The 19,029-nt window shown below is 44.7% G+C and overlaps 1 protein-coding gene across 3 annotated transcripts in view; it reads right to left on the bottom strand.

Moving 5' to 3' along the window:
- Positions 1–14,581: 14,581 nt before the first annotated feature.
- The window catches only part of LOC147030913 (ephrin-A2-like), a 24,942-nt gene continuing 20,494 nt past the window's right edge, over positions 14,582–19,029 (bottom strand). Inside the window, exons 4-5 of one of the 3 annotated variants that reach the window (XM_085875475.1) lie at positions 16,132–16,203; positions 14,582–15,905 (exon numbers count right to left, since the gene is read on the bottom strand). In XM_085875475.1, the coding sequence (XP_085731601.1) occupies positions 15,802–15,905; positions 16,132–16,203 (176 nt within the window). In that variant the 3' untranslated portion in view covers positions 14,582–15,801. The remainder of the gene's footprint in view (positions 15,906–16,131; positions 16,204–19,029) is intronic. The other 2 variants (XM_085875476.1, XM_085875477.1) reach the window with 2 other exon arrangements.

The following is a 19,029-nucleotide window of genomic DNA, read 5'->3' as shown; positions in this document are numbered from 1 at the left end:
GCTGGCCGATTGGATACCCGGCTAAACGTCCATCCAAGGGACCAGACCTTTCAGCTCAGAAGTCAGTGCACCATCAGCACACCATCCTGTCGCACAGTACAGCTTCATATACAGGCTAAACCCAAGGGACCAAAGAGCTGTCCGCTTGTGAATTTTTAATTATTTATTTGTCCAACGTTATGTCTTAATTTTTTTTTAAATCCCTTCCTTTTTCTGATAAGCTTCATGAATGTTGCTGGCAGTGCCAGTGAGTGCCAGTGATTCTCACTGGTTGACCATTGAGAAGCATATTCGTGTTATGAATTTTTTTTGGTATGCATAGTCGAGGCTCATGGAAGAGCTAGTACTGGTACACTGAACGCATCAGGACGCAACAGGACAAAAGCAACAGCAGAGAGAGGGAGAAAACACCAACAGCAAAACCGAAGGCCAAGACAGAGGGAGGTGGACAAGCAATCGGTGTGGGGAGGAATGAGGGCAGGGAAGGATGCATGGGGTGGACAAGATGGATGCAGAAGGGAAAGCTGATTTGTAAACATGAAAATGTGCCTGAAGTGCTTCACTGGTTCTCCCAACAATGGAGTGAGCCCCTCCCCTCCACAGAGGTGAGCCCCCCCCTCCATCCTGCCCTCCACCGAGGCTTGGGATGATAAAATCAATGACATTTGGAAAGTTTGAAGAAACGGGGTCAGTGCATCATGCACTTGTCACTGCTAGACCCAGGAATTTAACAATACATTGATTTGGCTCAGTTCAATAGTTTGAACAACAACAATGACTCAACGAATTGAACGTTCACAAGTGTGACGTACTTTTGACTCAGCCTCTCCTCTCGTCTGCCAACATCAATCCCACACACAAGAAGGGTATAAAACAGACCTTCTCAATTACAAACCACTAAGCTTGCTTCAATTTGCAGTGCAAGCAAACTCATGGAATCCATAATGGTTAGGGTGGTGGGCTTGGGATCCTTGGGTCCATAGTTCAAATCCCGTCGGCTGTTGAATTAATACCAGGTGGGGTTGACTCAGTCTGTCATCCTTCTGAGGTCGACAAAATGAGTACCAGCTTGCTGGGATGATTGAGCCATTCGAGTATCCTGCGTCGGAGTGGCGACCCGTCCAGGATTGTGCCCAATAGCCCAGGAGACTGCTTTGGCAGCACCAAGGCTTTGCAGAGTATGGTCTCAATTGATGGATGGAATCCACAATTGCTGCTGATGTCAAGTCTTTCCTCTTTTCAAACAGCTTGATCTCCGACCATCAGTTTCAATTCCTTTTCAGTCACTCAGCATTGGGGATGCTGCTGGTCCTAGCTCAGCTTTCATTGGAGGCCCTAAATAATGTTGTGGGAATTCCGTGTAGGGGGTAACTTTGCATCATATAGTGATAGTTATTTCCCATATTGCATGTATTAATATAAATGTGAGGTAATTGTGAAACAGAATGTGTTGTTTTATGTGTAGAAAGATGCTCTCAACCTTCCTCACGTGTGTGTGTGTGTCAAAAACCATTTCCCCTCGACACCATTTTTAATGTTCTCACCTTTGTAATCTGTCCTCGATGTTCTTTTAAGTGTGCTGACAGGCCGTCGACACAAGTTCGGGTGGAAAACACCATGACCGTGACTCCTGGCCATGAACACCATCTGAGTAAAGAGTCGGGGATTCGCCCTTCCCATGGACTGTGCGAGGGATCGATAGTAGCTGAGTGGGGAGGGGCTAAGTGCGTCACGGATGCTCGTGGGGGCCGAGGGTGTAAAAAGGCATGTTGGGCTGAGTGGGGGGAGAGACGCCAAGGTAGTTTACCACAGAGCCTGTGCACGAGAAGCACTGGGGTTCCTCCACAAGACAAGCAGTTGCTGCTGCCGCTTACAGCTACACCCCCACCCAAGCGAGCTGTGTCCACTCTCCTCCTCATGTAAGCTCCGGTGTGGGGCCTGAGACTATTCTTGCTGTGTCCTCCCAGATGCAGCCTCCGGTATTGCCTTGTGGAATTCTATGTATCGTCTGTCTACTGAGGAATGCGTGAGGCCTTAAGGCTTAGTTTATTTCAGGTTCCCGTTCATTCATTGACTCAGGGTGCATATGGGTTTTGGGGTTATTAATTATTGTGTAGTGTTGCTTCCTTTTGTATCCTCTCCCCAAGTGCCGATACACTTTAAACTCACTTGGTCTTTGGGTGAATTTGAGTGTCTCTGATCGCAAGTTTAATTATACAGTTCCGTTAAAGGACAGATTGGGTTCGGTGGATAGTGCCAGGACAAGACCGTGTCTGCGTCCGGTGATTTCGCTCGGTCGCTATAGGAGTAACAGGTGCATGGCACCGATCAGCGTGATGAATCAAATGGCTCAGTGATTTCATTGGAGTACAGTATCATGGCAAACAAGCCTGAGATCCGACTCGGAATGATCTCATCAGTTGGCTGTTGCGACCGCTTTGACGCGGTTCGTCGGGATTCAGACCAGGTAACTGTACGATTCTGACAGCTGATCAATACAAAACAAGAGGTCGGGACCATTTTCCTGGACATATCATGGACCTTGAACACAGTCGAGCAAACTGCTTTCCTTGCCAAGGTATGTCTGTGGCACACAAGGTTGCCTTCATTCTGGATTTCTGACTTCCTCCATTCAAATAGTTAAACCATTTCCTGTCCTCTCACAGTGGAAGCTCGAGTGCCCACCCCAAGCTGATGTTGGGGCAAATCTTGTTCCTCATTTAAATGAAGACCTCTTCTAGGTTCTGAAAAAATGCTTTTGCCATGTTTGCAGATGACTCCACACTCTGACATACTCCATCCCAATGATATACAGTGGCTGCGTTACTCTCTGCTCTTCTGGAAATGATCAAATGCTTATCTGAGAAATGGAACATGTCATTCAATCCTAGAAAATCTCAGTCTCACCCTGTCACTCCAGAAGGAGCATCAAGGAAACCCATATATCTATTTTCACAGGCAGCCACTGAAAGAGATTCAGGCTCTTGAACTCCCAGGCCTCATCATCAGGCAAGATGTCTCCTGGGTGCCCAGATAGCAAAATTGGTCTCCAAAACGAGACACAGACTGGACATTCTTGATTGTTAAAAAAATCCTTCCTTGAAAACTCAGAACTGCAAACAGTCTACAAGGCCTTTGGTCATAGCTCATTGGAGTACTGCTCTCCCCTATGGAGTGAGGCCACAGCATCACATCTGTCTCTTCTGGATTCTGTAGAATTTAAAGCTCTCATGTTATTGGAATCCCCTAGGATGAGGCTGAGGCAAAATGTCATCTGCTCTCACACCACAGGTAGGTTTGTGGCCTCTGTTATCGACCACCCCTCCTCCGATTTAAAGCCTGCTCTCTCAGTGCTCTGACCCTTCCCAAGAACTCCAGAATGAGAAACTTTCGGGGATGCCTCCTCACAGTGGTTGTACCATCCTAATGCAAGTTTGGGGCCAAATCTTCAACACTCTTCCCTGTTGCCCATATTTGTCAGGGCAGTGCGGACACAATCAGAGTGCCGATCAATCCCCATGGACTGGTCCATTCTCTCATATCTCTATCTATCTCTCTCTCTCTTGGCACTGGATTCACAAAGGTGAAGGTACACCATTTTGGATGTGGGGAATCCCTAGGTCGTTCCTGGGAGATTGATAGGCTGTCTCAATGCCGTGGGCCTGTTCGAGAGGCCCACTGTTTGGGACTATACAACAAATCCAGGATGAACACGTCATTCCAGTGAAAGTTTCACCTTCCTTGTAAAACTTCAAAAATCCAGACAGACTGCACACCTCAACTATTTGATTCCTTGCTTCTATCGTATGTGGAATCGCCTTCCAGGGACTGCGAGCTTACGCTTTACTCTCAGGTTTCAAACAGGCGGTGCACTGTTTTTGTATACCTTGTCAAGGCTCGTATGAGAGCTAACACACAATGCACATCAAGGGAGGCATGAGACAGGAGGGGAGGGAGTGAGAAGGACAAAACAGTGGGGAACAGAGACATTAGGAGATCTGTGGAAGGGAGAGGGATGGGACGGGGAACATGGGGAATAGAAGATGGACATTACAGGGACTTTCAGGAAGGAAAGCAGGGAATTTGAAGGAGGTGGGCTTGGGTGGATTATCGGGGGTAGAAAAGATCGAGGATTTGGATGGGGGATGATAAGAGGTGGTGGTGAACAGCTGTTTTGAAGGCCTGGAGGGAAGAATGGGAATGAATAGAGTGAGGGAGTTTATGCCAAAGGCAGGAAAAAAAAGAGGAATGAAAGAGTGAAGGTGAGCAGTGATTCGTGATTTTGGTACTTTTACCAGAAGGGGGTTGTTGACAGACCTTGAGCACCCTGCAGAAATATGGTGGGGACAAATCGCAGAGAGAGAGGGAGAGAGCGGGGGGGGGGGCGAGGCTGGAGAGGAGACGGTAGAAGACAGAAAGACCACCGACCAACCTGCGGTGATTGAGTGAGAGGCCCAAAGACTCAGCCTCATTGCGGGAGATGCCAATGATCCGAAATGCCTTGGTTTCTACAGCGTGAAGCCGAGAAAGGTGGGAGGTAGGAGCACCAGCCCAGAGGGGAGAGCAGTACTCCATCAGGCTGCGGACGAAAGCTTTGCAAGTGGTCAGGAGTTCAGGTGGGCCGAGGAAGAACTTTGTACGACGGAGGATTCCCAGTCAGCGACTGGCTTTGGAGGCAAGGTTTGAAAAAACAAAACTGTTATCTCAAATCATCCTCCATCCTTACCCATAATCTTTATTAATCCTTCCTCTTAGATGAAGTTTGCTGCGTTTCTTTCCCTCCTCTCTCTCCAGATGTTCGTTTGCGCCATTGCCTCTTGTGTCCAAAAGTTATCCCGCTGCCCTACTGTCCATCAAGTTACACCATACTGTAAACCCTCCATCACTTTGCTCTTCCATGAGCCTTGATCTTGTTGGATAAAGAAGAACAAGGTTCAAATCGAATATACCATATGTGTTTGTCGCTAGTCCATGCACGTCTATATATATGAATTCGTGAGTATGCTACTCTTGATGAATATTCTGAGTGTGTTTCCAACAGGAAGTCTTAGTTCAGGTAAGCTGCTGCAAGATACCCCTTGCAGAAAAGGTGGGGCAAGATGTCATTCCACCTGTATAACCTCTTCAGTCTTGTTCACATGTTTGGGATCCTGCTCACCCACAGTGAAGGTCTCCCTGCGTGTTGGTAAAGCGAGCAATTTCATATTTAGAAAATGTTCATTGCAATGATAAACGTCTTGCTGGTTGGTGAAGGCCAGTAAGTGTTGATCTGTGTCGGCGAACAGGTCGAACAATGGATGAACCCAACAGGACATTCAATGAAGTATACTCCGTCATGGGAAGCAAGGAGAAGCTGCTGGCATTTCATGCGTTAACACTTCGTCGAAGCGAAATTACATCCCGACCCTCCGACGAAGGGTTCATGTCTGAAACGCCAGCAGCTTCTCCTTGCTTCCCATGACGTGAGGCATCATTCAAAGAACGATGTAGTCTTTCACAGAGGGACATTCATTCTCAGGCAAGGGGCGAATGACACTTTTCTGTATTATTGAGAGTCCAGGGCTCGAGTTTGCAGATTTTCAGTCACAGGTTTAAAACGACAAAGAGGAGGGAGGTGAAGGTTTGTATTATTACTGCTTCAGGTTAAATAAACACGGAGTTGGTTAATTTATGATCCAGGTGTCAGGTTCTGATGCACATCCATAATAACTCGAGGGGAGGAAGGAAGGTATACATTTGCATAGCACTTCGGTGTGAGTTTAGGTGGACTTTTAAATCACGTCGGTTTTACACTGTCCCCAGGAGTAGTGCACAGGAGAAATCTCAACACTTGGTCCATGAATGATCTTCCATTTTGGTTGAAGTTACTGACACCAAAATTTACTCCAAGATGGAGCAGGTACTTACTAATCACACAGAAATGCACCAATTGTATGTACGTTTGTTTGTGTATGTATGTGTATGTACATATGTGTATGTGTGTATGTTTGTAAGTATGTATGTATATGCATGTATGTGTGTATGTGCTTGTACATATGTATGTATGTGTGTATGTAAGTATATATATATATATATATATATATATATATATATATATATATATATATATATGCATGTATGTACGTATGTATATGCATGTATGTACGTATGTATATGCATGTATGTGTATGCATGTATGTGCATGTACAATTGTACATATGTGTATGTATGTATGTATGTATGTATGTATGTATATGAGGAGCCGCAAGGAGGAGTGATGCAAGGAGGAGTGATGCAAGGGACACATCTGCCATTTTGGAGTTAATGCCATATAGCACCATTTTAACCCTCACCTTATCATCCGAGCCTATCATCATCATATCATTAAAAAATGTCGCTTACATCACTCCTCCTCGCGGGGCCTCACATGTACATGTATGCATGTGTATGTATGTATGTATATGTATGTACATATGTGTATGTTTGTATGTATGTAGGTATGTATATGAGGAGCCGCAAGGAGGAGTGATGCAAGGGACACATCGACGATTTTGGAGTTAATGCCATATCGCACTATTTTAACCCTTACCCTATCATCCGAGCCTATCATCATCATATCATTAAAAAATGTCGCTTAAATCACTCCTCCTCGCGGGGCCTCATATGTACATGTGCTTGTATGCATGTGTGTATGTATATGTATGTACATATGTGTATGTATTGTTGCGATTTCGCACCCGCCAGCATGCGAACGGCCACGCAACTCAAATCGCGGCACGTCGCCCACCGGATGGAAAATTCCGTCGTGACCCTCTAGTCACGGGAACGAGTCACGGGTGGGCCTTTCGACCTCACCACAATCGTGCCAATCGGCCACCCGCGTAGGATAGGGTTGTTCGCCAAACTCGACCTACCTAAGTACCCACGCGGATGGTTAACCGGGCGATCGTACCTCGCCACAGGTCGACTCGGGACACGAGCCGCTTGGGCAGCCCGTTCCGTACTATCGGGATAACCGAGCGATGTTATCGTCGACCTGGACGGTTCAGATTAATTACCGGGATGTTGAACCCACTACGAACCCCTTACATGATGCAAGATGGAGATTCAAATAGAGAAAAGACAAAGCGAAACGGGCACAGTTCAACAAGCAAGCATTTTATTTCGCAACACACGGAAAGCACGTATATACAGCCATACAGAATACACAAAAAGCAAAGGCAAGAAGAACAGTTGACACTGACCTAACGCGTACACACGGCAACACTTACACAGCTTTACTTCACAGACAGCGCCAACACACATTTACACAAAAGCAAAAGAAGGAAGCAACCCTCACAGACAAGGAGGCAGACAGGCCCGTAGGCCAAATGTGCGCGGGACCGAGAGGAGCGGCCAGGTCCGCGAGACCGGGGAGGTCTGATCCGCGTCCTCGTGACGTGTTGGCGGGCAAGCCGCAAAATGTCCGCGCCGCTGTGCCCCGACTCCGTGCCCCTGGCGTGCTCGTTGGTACCACGTTTGGGGTGGGAGAGGAACGGGGCCCCCCTTTGCACTATGGCTGGCTTGGGTCCCGCGACGAGACGAGCGATCCCCCACACCGCAACCTCGTCGTCGACCGCCGTCCTCCTTTCCTCGGACCCGAGCTCCCTTGCCCCGACCCGCAGCTCCATCGCGCGCACTCCACTTCTTCCAGCTCAACTCTCAACTCCACTCCCCAACGCTCAACACTTCTCGCTCAACTCCTCTCGCTCAACTCCACCCGTTCCACACTCTCCTCGTGAGTCGCCTTGCGCTCGTCTCTTTATTGCTCTCAGGAGGCTCCGATATGCAAATTCCCAGATCAGAACGCGATTGGAGGGGGGGCCACACCGCCCCCCCCCCGGTCAGCCATTGGTCGGGCAAAAATGGGCGTGAACCTCCCCTGATCCTAAAATTTGTATAGACGGAATTCACCTACACGCGCCTGGAGGCGGGGCCAAGCCGCCTCGCACTTGCCCATTGGACGGAGGAGAAGTGGGCGTGAAGCATTCCTGATCCATGGATCGACGCGTTCGGTCTCCACTGCCGAACGGCTCCGGGAACACAACGTTTGGTGTTGACTGGTGGTGTTTGGGAATGGCCGTAGAAGCGATGATGTGGGATGAAGTTGTGAAGGTAAAGGCGAAGGTGGTGGTGTTTGCGAATGGTTGTAGAAGCGATGATGAGGTAGCGTAGGTGGTGGAGTTGTAGTGTGGTTGGCGTTGTGGTGGGATGGCGTGGTTGTTGAGATGCTGTTTGTTTGAAATAAAAGATAGAACAGAAAAATGGCTAACTTAAAGCGTCGCAGCCGGGATGGATCACATAAATTCCCTCTATACAACGGGTTTGGGCTAACTACACAGGTACTTACAGAGATATCTCACCTGAGGGCCCTTTATGGTGTAATGCGAATTTCCACAACCGTAACAGTACGTATGTATATGTATGTACATATGTGTATGTATGTATGTATGTATGTATATGAGGAGCCGCGAGGAGTGATGTAAGGGACACACCGGCCATTTTGGAGTTAATGTCATTTCGCACTATTTTAACCCTTACCCTATCATCCGAGCCTATCATCATCATATCATTAAAAAATGTTGCTTAAATCACTCCTCCTCGCGGGGCCTCATATGTACATGTGTTTGTATGTATGTGTGTTTGTACATGTGTATGTGTGTATTGTATGTGTGTATGTATGTACGTATGTATGTGGATGTGTGTATGTATGTGTATGTGTATGTACATTTGTGAATGTATGTATGCATGTGTGTATATGCATGTATGTGAATGTGTATGTTTGTGTGGGTATGTATTTATGTATGAACCTTCTAGAATCATAAATGGCTTGGCCAATGTCCACCAAATTTTGCATAAGTGCTGAGGGTCCCTATGAGCTGGTCACGGGCCCCTTAACCCCCGATGTTGGGGGCGGGGGGGGGGGAACACATTGAAGTCCTTTGTGCGTGATGCTGATTTTTAAAAGGGAGGAGGGTGTGCATAACCATTTCGAAGATAGGAGAGGGGTGGGGGGAGGTGCAATCACATTTGTTTCTGGATGGAGGAGGATGCAATCTGAATGTTTCGAAGGGGATGATGTGCAACCATTATTACTTTTTTCTATAAGGGGGTGAGGTGAGTGATGGAGCGAAATACATGGCATCGTGTAAGAAATCTCCTGGGTCCAATCTTTGCTGATGTCTCAATGCCACTGCAATTCATTCATTTGTATTTGTTCTTAACCCAACTCACTCTTGGTATTTTCCCACATCTCCCTCCATGATGTGCAGACATTTGAACATACATGATGGACAAGTGTGGATTTTAACGCTGTGAGACCCATCGTACATTCTGGACGTCACACCTGCCGTGTCAGGAATTACAGCAGCAGTTTAGCTCGATGGCAGTTCGAAGCAAAACAACCTGCTTGTTCTCGGTGTTTGCAAATGTCGTAAAATTATAAAATATTCATTCATTCATATCCACGACCTGGCTGCGGGATGCATCATTTTGGTAGCATGGCCATTCCACGAAGGAGTGTCTCGTTTCGGCTAGCTAGTCCTAGTGTACTGGCACACAATGAGCAACTCTTTTTAGCTCGCCTGTTCGAAGAACAGAGAGCAATAGCGATACCCCCGGCGTGAGCGTGAAAATGTTAAAGTTTTTGGTGCAAGTTATTTCCTTTCTTATGTTTTTATCTCCCACACTATTTTTTATTGATTACAATATACAAATACATACATTGCTTTAAAATTATTTGGATCAGACTTCACTGCAATGCTTTATAACAAAATATTATTTGACTATATAGTCTTTTAAAAACCATAAATGTATAAACAGGCGAGCATTGGGTGGCTTTGACACCAACTCTCTGGTTTTATATATATGTGTGATGGGATCTTGCCCTTCTACAGAAGAGACGGTGGCCATATTATCAACCTCTCATTGGTGCAACATCCCACGGCTGAAAAGCAATAGGACGACAGTACATAGTCGGGTCGGGAATCGAACCCAGACTACAGACCGCTCAAATGACATTTCACCACCTTTGTGCTACCAGCCCGATTAGCCGTTCCAATCGTATGTATTTTACAGATATGCAGCAGATCGTCCCCAACAAAATGAATATAGCACCCAATTAACTTGGAAATCCCTGTACCCATGGGTGCACCGACCGGAGGGGTTTGTTGGTCCCCCTTGGCCAAACCACCAAAGTATACAGAGTGTAATGTGTACAAACAGACCCTTTGCCCCACACTCTGTTAACCCTCGCAAGAGGAGAGGCTATTCCATTTGGGTCCGTTTGTTTGTCTGTCCATAAAGTACATGAATTGAAAACGTGAATGTATCTATAAAGTACGTACTAAAAAGTGTCGAGGTCAGTAAAATAGGTGTATATATAAAATACATACGATTGGAATGTGAATCTATGCAATAAAACAGAAAGTGTGTGTTTGTCCACTGCATGAACATTAACCTACGTTGTTGTCAATGCATCGTCTACACACCACACAAAATAAGTCCTGGTGACGGCCTGAAATCTCTGATCGCTCTTTGTGTCGCGCAGACTGCCATGCCTCCGAGCTATTCAGTCTGGGTTTGATTCCTGATCTGAATCCTGACGGGGTGCAGGGAGTAGCATCACAAAGTGCGTCGTCCCTCGGATGGACGTTGAGCTGGCTGTCCTGTCCGGTGGACGTTAAAGATCCCAACGGGTCTTTCGTGAAGCATCGGCGAGTTATCTTCGGGAAACCTGAACAAATTGCTTCCGCTGCCAAGACAATGACAAAGCACCTGGAACAATCCCTAATCGACATGACAATCTTTCCTGGAGCAACACCGACTTACTGGAAAGCTTTCATGGACTTAAAAAAATCAATCAATGTAACATCAACAAACAGAGCACACCTCTCGATACTCAGGGTGATCTGAATGTAAGTATACATCAGTCCGTCCCCAAACAAGGCGGGAAGTGCATGGTGACTATCTTCTCGCGTCGGTAAAGTTTGTTTTATATATATATGACTCAAAGTTGCCCGGAGCTGTTGTTATCCTGTTGGCATTTTGAAGAAATCTATTTTTTTACCTTTTTTTTTGTGGAAACCTAAAACACTTCCCGACACCCACGAAAGAATGAGGTTGGGGATCATTTAATATTACCTTTCACATCGCTTAATTAGACACTTTATATATACAGACCGATTGAAAAAAATATCCAATAAAAGCAGCCTGATAGAGTACTGCTCTCCCCTCTGGACTGGTGCTCCTGCCTCTCACCTTTCTCGGCTTCACGCTGCAGAAACCAAGGCATTTCGGATCATCGGTATCTCCCGCGATGAGGCCGAGTCTGGGCCTCTCACTCTCTCACAGCAGGCAGGTCGGTGGTCTTTCTGTCTTCTACCGTCTCCCCTCCAGTCTCGCTCCCTCTGTTATGTCTGTGATTTGTCCCCACTATATTTCTGCAGGGCACTCAAGGTCCACCAACAACCCCTTTCTGGTAAAACTATCAAAATCACGAATCACTGCTCACCTTCACTCTTTCATGCCTCTTTTTTCCCACCTTTGGAATAAACTTCCTCACTCTGTTAAATCCCAATCTTTCCTCCAGGCCTTCAAAACAGCCATTCACCACCTCTTATCGTCCTCCATCCAAATCCTCGACCTTTTCTACTCCTGTTATTCCACCTCCTTCAAATTCATCCTTTCCTTCCTGAAAGTCCTTGTATGTCCATCTGGTATACCCCATGTTCCCCACCTCATCCCTCTCCCTTCCACAGATATAATGTTGTTGTTCCCCACTATTTTGTCCTTCCCACTCCCGCCCCTCTTGTCTCATGCTCCCTTGATGTGCGTTGTGTGTAAGCTCTCATACCAGCCTCGACAAAGTGTACAAAAAATAAATTAAAAATGAACTGTTTTTTTCCAATATTTTTTTTGTTTTGCCTAAAACACTCCCTGACACTCACTGATGAATTTCTGAAAGTTTGATGAAGATACGTTCAGCCATCTCTGAGAAAAATGGCGACAGAAATACAGATAGACATCTATCTTCAACGCAATAAGAGAGCCGTTTGCGTGTGTTGCCATTTTTCTCAGAGATGGCTGAACGTATCTTCATCAAACTTTCATAGGTCCACTAGTGAGTGCCGGCAGTGTTGTAGGCAAACATTTTATTTTTGAAAATATTGAAAATATTTGTTGTATAATATATATATATATATATATATATATATATATATATTTTTTTTTATATCGCTCTATCGTGTTTAGGCTTTTGTAGCTATGTGAAAAGTAATATTAAATGATCCCAGACCCCATTCCTTCGTAGATGTAGGTAAATATTGTAGGTCCCCACAAAAAAAAATAGGAAAAAACAAAAAAAAACAAATTTGATTTCTTCAAAATGCCAACAGGATTAGAACAGCAACTGGCAACATGGGGTACCCCCTGCTAGTTATAAATAATTCATTGATTGTATAATTTCCACTCTCCTGTACATTGGAGTTAAAATGTTCATTTTCCGCTCAGAACCCATTGCGAGTTTGTGGAGCAAATGTTCCACCAATTTGCCACAGACCAGGTGAATTGATCTGGTTTGTTCCAAACCCTCGCATCCTCCTCCTCCTCCTTTTTTACATCTTACAAAGACAAATCGGTGCCCACGATTGCTAAGTCACCGTTTTGTCCCCCCCCCCCCTTCTCAGAAACAAACCAGTCTTTATCGCGTGTCGTTTATTCACGTCACGATGACTATTTCACCTGCAATGCCCACCCCAATCAATCTGTTTGGCCTAATTACAGCTCGCCTCAAACTGTTTATTTAGACATTATTTAAATGTCACCAAATGGTGATCCTTGGGTGTCAGCCGGAGCAACACAATTCGTGTAATCGCTCGATAAGGATTCACTCGTTCTGTTAAAATTCAATCTCCCACATTCACAAATTGTCAACTGGTTTGTTCTGATTTATTTGCATCTCACACGGTCTGCCATTCAGAATAGTTTGATTGTGTACTTTTCCTTACCTCGAGCTCGAAGAACTGCCCAACGACCGGGGTTAAGGTTTACATACAAACAGTGACGAGGTAGAGAATGGAAGAACGTGTGGATGGATTGAGGATCAGCATTAGCGAGGGTATAAAAGATCATACGTACTCCAGGTGTCTGGCCAATGGCTTAAGGAGGTGTCATGATGCTGGAGTCTAAATGACTGGAGAGAAGACTGGGATTGAATGGACAAATAGGAGCCAATTGCACAGATGGGATAAAAAAAAAGTGGAGCCATTGAGGAGGAAAGTGGATAAGCTAAGACTTAATGAGGAAAAGTGGATTGTTTGGTGAATCCACGTGACCCCGTGAGACCTGTTTATGTGGAAATAGCAGACCCAGCAGGAGGTATGACATTTGACAATAGATCGTAGAAGCCTGAGACATGGCCAACCTTTGCTTCATGGCAAGAGATACCATTAATGCTCATGGCTTTAGAATTCCCCACTTCTGGAGGTGAAAATTGGATAAAGCAATTCCAGACCACAGTGAACACCGCAGCCCATGAAACTGCATTATAATGACGTGTGCACCATGAGGAGATTCGAGGTATGAAGTAAGGACCAGCATGCTTCTGCCAAGCAAACTCTGTCTCTGGAGATGTCATCCAAGAGATGTCATCACTGGTGTTGAAGCTTGAGAGGTTTCACTGATGCCAGGAATTAGACAATCAGAATATGATGGGAGGTTTTGTCAAAGGGTCTTTTCAAAGAGACAAGGTGACTGATGGTCATAACCTCGAGACAAAGTGACTGAAACCATTCTACACACAAAGTTATTACTTGATAAGTGAAACAGTGTTTTCCAAGAAGGTATACCATTGATGTAGATTGTAGACAAAGAAGGACGGGACCTAACATCAGAACTTTCAGGTTGCAATCCCTTTCAGTTCTAGGATGTTTTAGATACGTCTTTTAACAAGTAGTTGTCAAAACTTTTGCAACTCTCGCAAAAGGCTAACGAGATACTGAAAACGTGAAGCGGAGCTGACAACACTCAGTTAATTCATCGACTGGAAGCCGTTGTGCTGGGACTATCGCGATGAAATATTAGTCTTCGTGAAAGTAAGTGTTCTTTTACACCTTCAAAGGGCCGACGCTCAAAATGCCAGCCGGACCTCGCTTCCGATGGTGGTTAACGTAACTTCTCGTCTGATAGGATCCGTTGGGATGATCATAACTCTGATGCTTTGCGGCAAAACATACCCTTCCTACATTGTGTTTAAAAGGGATGTACAAGTGAAGCGATGTTCATCCAAGTTGATATCCATAGTGCCTTTGGGTTTCAATCCCGCAGGTCCCGTGAGTAACGGTATAAATACACCGACCATTGCAATAATGTGATAAATTCAAGTGAGCATTCGACCAACATCGCCGTATCCACATCCTGAGGGGGTGAAATACTCATAGTATTATTAGGAATCACAAATGATGGTGCGACAACTGCCTCTATAATTTTGCTGCGACCTTTTGGTGTTTTGTCAAATTGATGTACCGCTGTGGGAAATATTTAATAAACACGCTTGCACACACAATTCTTTCTCGCAGCTTTCGCATCTCTGTTCCCATTTATTCATATTTACAGCTTTGTTCACCGGGCTCGCTCGTTCGAGCCTCTTGCATTTCCAATTTTACGCCTTGAAAAAGGCCCCGCTCGCTCGACCGCTCGTGGCCTGAACTACCGTTCCCCCACATAACCTCCCTTTTACACCGAATGCTGAGCTTCCACATGACATCATCACAGAAGCGGTATATCGGGTGCTGAAGAATGGGAGTTATCGGTCATTCAGATGCAACGGTTAGGCGTGACCGGGGCACAATTTGCTTGGGATTAAAATGGAATGGGACGATAAAATTAATGCTCTTTCGCTCTTTGAATGCCACTTCGGTAATGATGTCATTTACATGAGCAATGAAAAGCTTTTCACAGTTTGATGGTACACAGTAAAGCAACAGTAAAATTTGACAAACTTACTGCAAAATATAAAACATTGTGGTAGTGTATACTTTGTCTCGAACCGCGTAGAGCCGCCGCAACTCGTCTTTGAAGATCCTAAATGCGAGTCCAATCCAACTCCAGAGAATCTTGCGGTGTAAAGCCACATTGAAAGGCCATAAATGTCTGCAAAATGGATGTGATAGAGCTATCCATCTGCATGCTACACTTTCCTCATGCACCCAAAGGTTCTCAAGTCCCTGCTGCACAATGATAACCTGAGTACTCTTTCTCGATGGGTATTATAATCACATTTCTGCTTTTACTTTTTCTTTACCGTACAATGCTGGCTAAGCAGCACACCCTTTTGGTGTTTCTTGTCTGCTGAAGGGAGCGAGCAAAGTGCAAATGGGCTGAGCTAAAAGAACCAGGCCCCAGGCTTTAAAGGCCTACTCAGCTGCACAACTTGTGACTGCCTTTGAGGTGGAAGCAAGTGAATTATTTGAATTGCTTCATGGGTGCACCTGATAACAAAATGCTCTGAGGTGTTTGTACCCTTGTGCTTCTCCTCAGCCATTTTTCGGGCCAACCCGCGGCCTTAAAGGCCTTCGTTGGAGTCTCAGCATGGGTCAAACACTGGCTAGAATAACAATATTCTTCCTCAATACCATCTCCGTTGTTGCTGATGCCATTTCCTCGGTTGCAGTAATTTCTCATTTCTGAATGAAGTTCCAATATTTGCTGTTGCTCCATCGGCACTTGATGTGGCCAGTTCAAGCCCTATCTCGAAAAGTAGTTCCTCCAGTTTCTCCATTGTTGCTACGCCATGCCCTTCCAGAGCCAAAATGTCACTGTCATGGCCAATATCAGCATCGCCGGGGGCCGGCACAAAGAGGAGGCACTGCTCACTCTTGCCATGCCGCCTAAAGGGGTAAACAAAAGGAAGCAGAAAAAAGAAAGCTCGCTCAACATGTGATCATTTGCAGCACATGTTGATTGAAGTTGTTGCAGTTTTTCCACATCCAAAGTCAAATTCAAACATCAATCCCAAAATGCTGTGGTTTACTTTCATGATACCTCAAAAGCCACATTTCTCTCCCATCCCTCCCACCTTCCTCTCAAAATCAAACATTGCACGACATTACCCACCTTGATGAGAACTAGACTGCTTACCCGGATCTTGTAGGGCACCAGGCGTTGTACCGCCCGGTTTTTCGTCATCTGAGCCACGCAGCCATGTGGTTAGAGCAGGGGGGCAGGGTAAGGCCATGCTATAGGTCAGTGCATGCAATGTCAAATCAAGCCAGAAGCAGCAAGGCTCTCTGCACAGCTTATGGAATTTTCACAAATTGTTTTGCTTGAAGATTGGCATTTGGGGCAATACTGATCAAGTTATAATCTGGTATTATTGCACAGTAAACAATAGCGACATCAATCTTTGGATTTACTCTGCAGTTTTTAGTTCAAAGAGAACAATGACTGATAACTGGTCACAATAGTCAGCCTCAAAAATGGTTAACTTCGCAGCAATGGATCAGATAGATGATGTAAGTCAGAGAGCTACGAAGGGAAGAAGGGATTGGGAATGAGGGGTAGAAAGGAGAGTAAGGGAACAGATGGTGATCAAAAGTAGTTTAGGAAGATGGTGATCAAAACTGGTTAAGGAAGCCCGCATGCTATGATGGGGATGACTTGATGTACTTTAGCACAGTTATCAGACAATGCATGGCATGTCTACAACAAAGCGAGACACAATACGAGGTAAAAGTTTTTCTTTTCTCCTTTGGTATTAACCAAAACAAGAACACAGATACAAATATCAGCAGAGGCCAACAATGATAATAACATATGGTGACACTAATAACGCTCACAAGCAAATGCGTACAGCAGTGCCAAGCAGAAACAGCTGCATGCTGCACGAGAGGCCGGAAGGATTTGAGTTTGGGCTCCGGACAAGACATCTGTTTTAGTCCAAGCCTGCATCTTAGCTTTCACTTTATCTTTTGCTGGCGTCTCTTGAGATTGATGAACTTGATTTTGGTTGAGGCTGCACCCACTTGATTCATCCTTTGACATGACCTGCCAAAACTAATGGTATGACCGACCAGTTAATTCACAAATTTTTGCTCTATTTTCTCGTTTATTTGGGTTCCCTTATAAGGTGGAAATTCATTGATGTAAAGGCAAATGTTTGATTCATAAATGTCTTCTTTACATGGATGAAATAATATGCTGTGCCTAAAGAAAGTCTGCACCCCCTTTAAAAATTTTAACCTTTTGCTACCTTATAGCCTGGAATTAAATTGCATTAAATCAGACTTTTGCCACCTTCATTTACAAATTGAAACTCAACTTCCAAGTGAAAAACAAATTCTACAAATTTCAGAAAATTAATTGAAAATACATAACGATAATATCTTGGTTGGATAAGTGTCCACCCCCTTGAGTTAATACTTGGTGGAAGCACCTTTGACAGCAATTACAACTGTGTGTCTGTAGGGATAGGTCTCTACCAACTTTGCCCACCTTGATTGGGCAATATTTTCCCATTCTTCGGAACAAAACTGTTCAAGCTCAGTCAAGTTGCGTGGAGAGCGTTGATGGACAGCAATCTTCAAGTCATGCCACAGCTTTTCAATTGGATTGAGGTCGTGGTTCTGACTGGGCCACTCAAGGACATTTATCTTTTTCTTCCTTTGCCACTCCAGTGTAGCTTTGTCGATGTGCTTCGGGCCAATATCAAGCTGAAAGGTGAACTTTCATCACAATTTTAGCTTTCTTGCAAAGGGTAGCAGGTTTTCCTCTCGGATTTTTCTGTATTTTGCTCCATCCATTTTCTTTTCCATTCTGACAAGTACCCCAGTCCCTGCTGATGAGAAAGATCCCCATTACATGATGCTGCCACCACCATGCTTCACAGTAGGGATGGTGTTCTTTGAGTAATGTGCTGTGTTTGGTTTGCACCAAACATAACATTTTGCTTTTAAGCCAAAATGTTCCATCTTGGTTTCCTCAGACCACAAAACTTTTTGCCACATGGGTTCAGAATCTCTGGACTGTTTTTTTTCATACCTCAAATGGAACTCAATGTGGGCTTTTTTGAGTAATGGCTTCCTTCTTGTCACCTTACCATACAGGCCAGACTTGTAGAGTGCTTGGGATATCGTTGTCACTTGCACACAGTGACCATTCTTTGCCATAAAGGCAGGCAGCTCTTTGACAGTTGCCATTGGCATCTTGGTGGCCTCTCTGATCAGTCTCCTCCATGTTTGGTCATCTAGTTTGGAGGAATGGCCTGATCTAAGCAGGGTCTTGGTGGTACCATATGCCTTCCACTTCATGATTGTCTTGACTATGCTCCAAGGATTAATCAAGGCCTTTGAAATATCTTTATAGCCATCCCCTGATCTGTGCCTTTCCACAACTTTATCCCGGAGGTCTTATGAAAGCTCCTCGGTTCTCATGGTTGAGTCTTTGCTGTGAAAGGCACAACTGGCTTCCCAGTAGAGGAAACCTACAGCAACAGCTGAATTTATTCTGAAATAATCAGAATCACCACAATTTAACACAGGTATAGGCCAATTAAATTGGTGTGTGATTTTGAAGGTGATTGGTTACACCTGAGCTAATTTACAATTGCTATTATAAGGGAGGTGGACACTTTTCCAAACAAGATATTAAAGTTATGTATTTTGAATTAGTTTTATGAAATTTGAAGAATTTGTTTTTAATTTGAAAGTTGTGGGTTATGATGTGTAAATAAAAGTGGAAAAAGTCTGATTTATTGCAATATAATTCCAGGTTACAAGGCAATAAAAGGTGAACATTTTAAAAGGGGGTGTAAACTTTCTATCGGCACTGTATACCACAATTTTTTTTTAAATCTCAGTCTCTTTTACTGTAATTCTGAAACATCTAACTGCAGTGGGTGTTCATGTTACATTTACAAACCCTGATGATACTTGCGTTTCACTTTCCTGGATGGGTTATAGCATTGGTCTATGAAGATATTTCGAATTTAATTTAATTGTCTGAAACTCATTTGAT

Source organism: Eptatretus burgeri, chromosome 3 (assembly GCF_056783735.1).
Source record: "Eptatretus burgeri isolate ZD-2024b chromosome 3, Ebu_testis_v1, whole genome shotgun sequence".
Lineage (NCBI taxonomy): Eukaryota > Metazoa > Chordata > Myxini > Myxiniformes > Myxinidae > Eptatretus > Eptatretus burgeri.
This window is presented reverse-complemented; position numbering and strand designations above follow the sequence as displayed.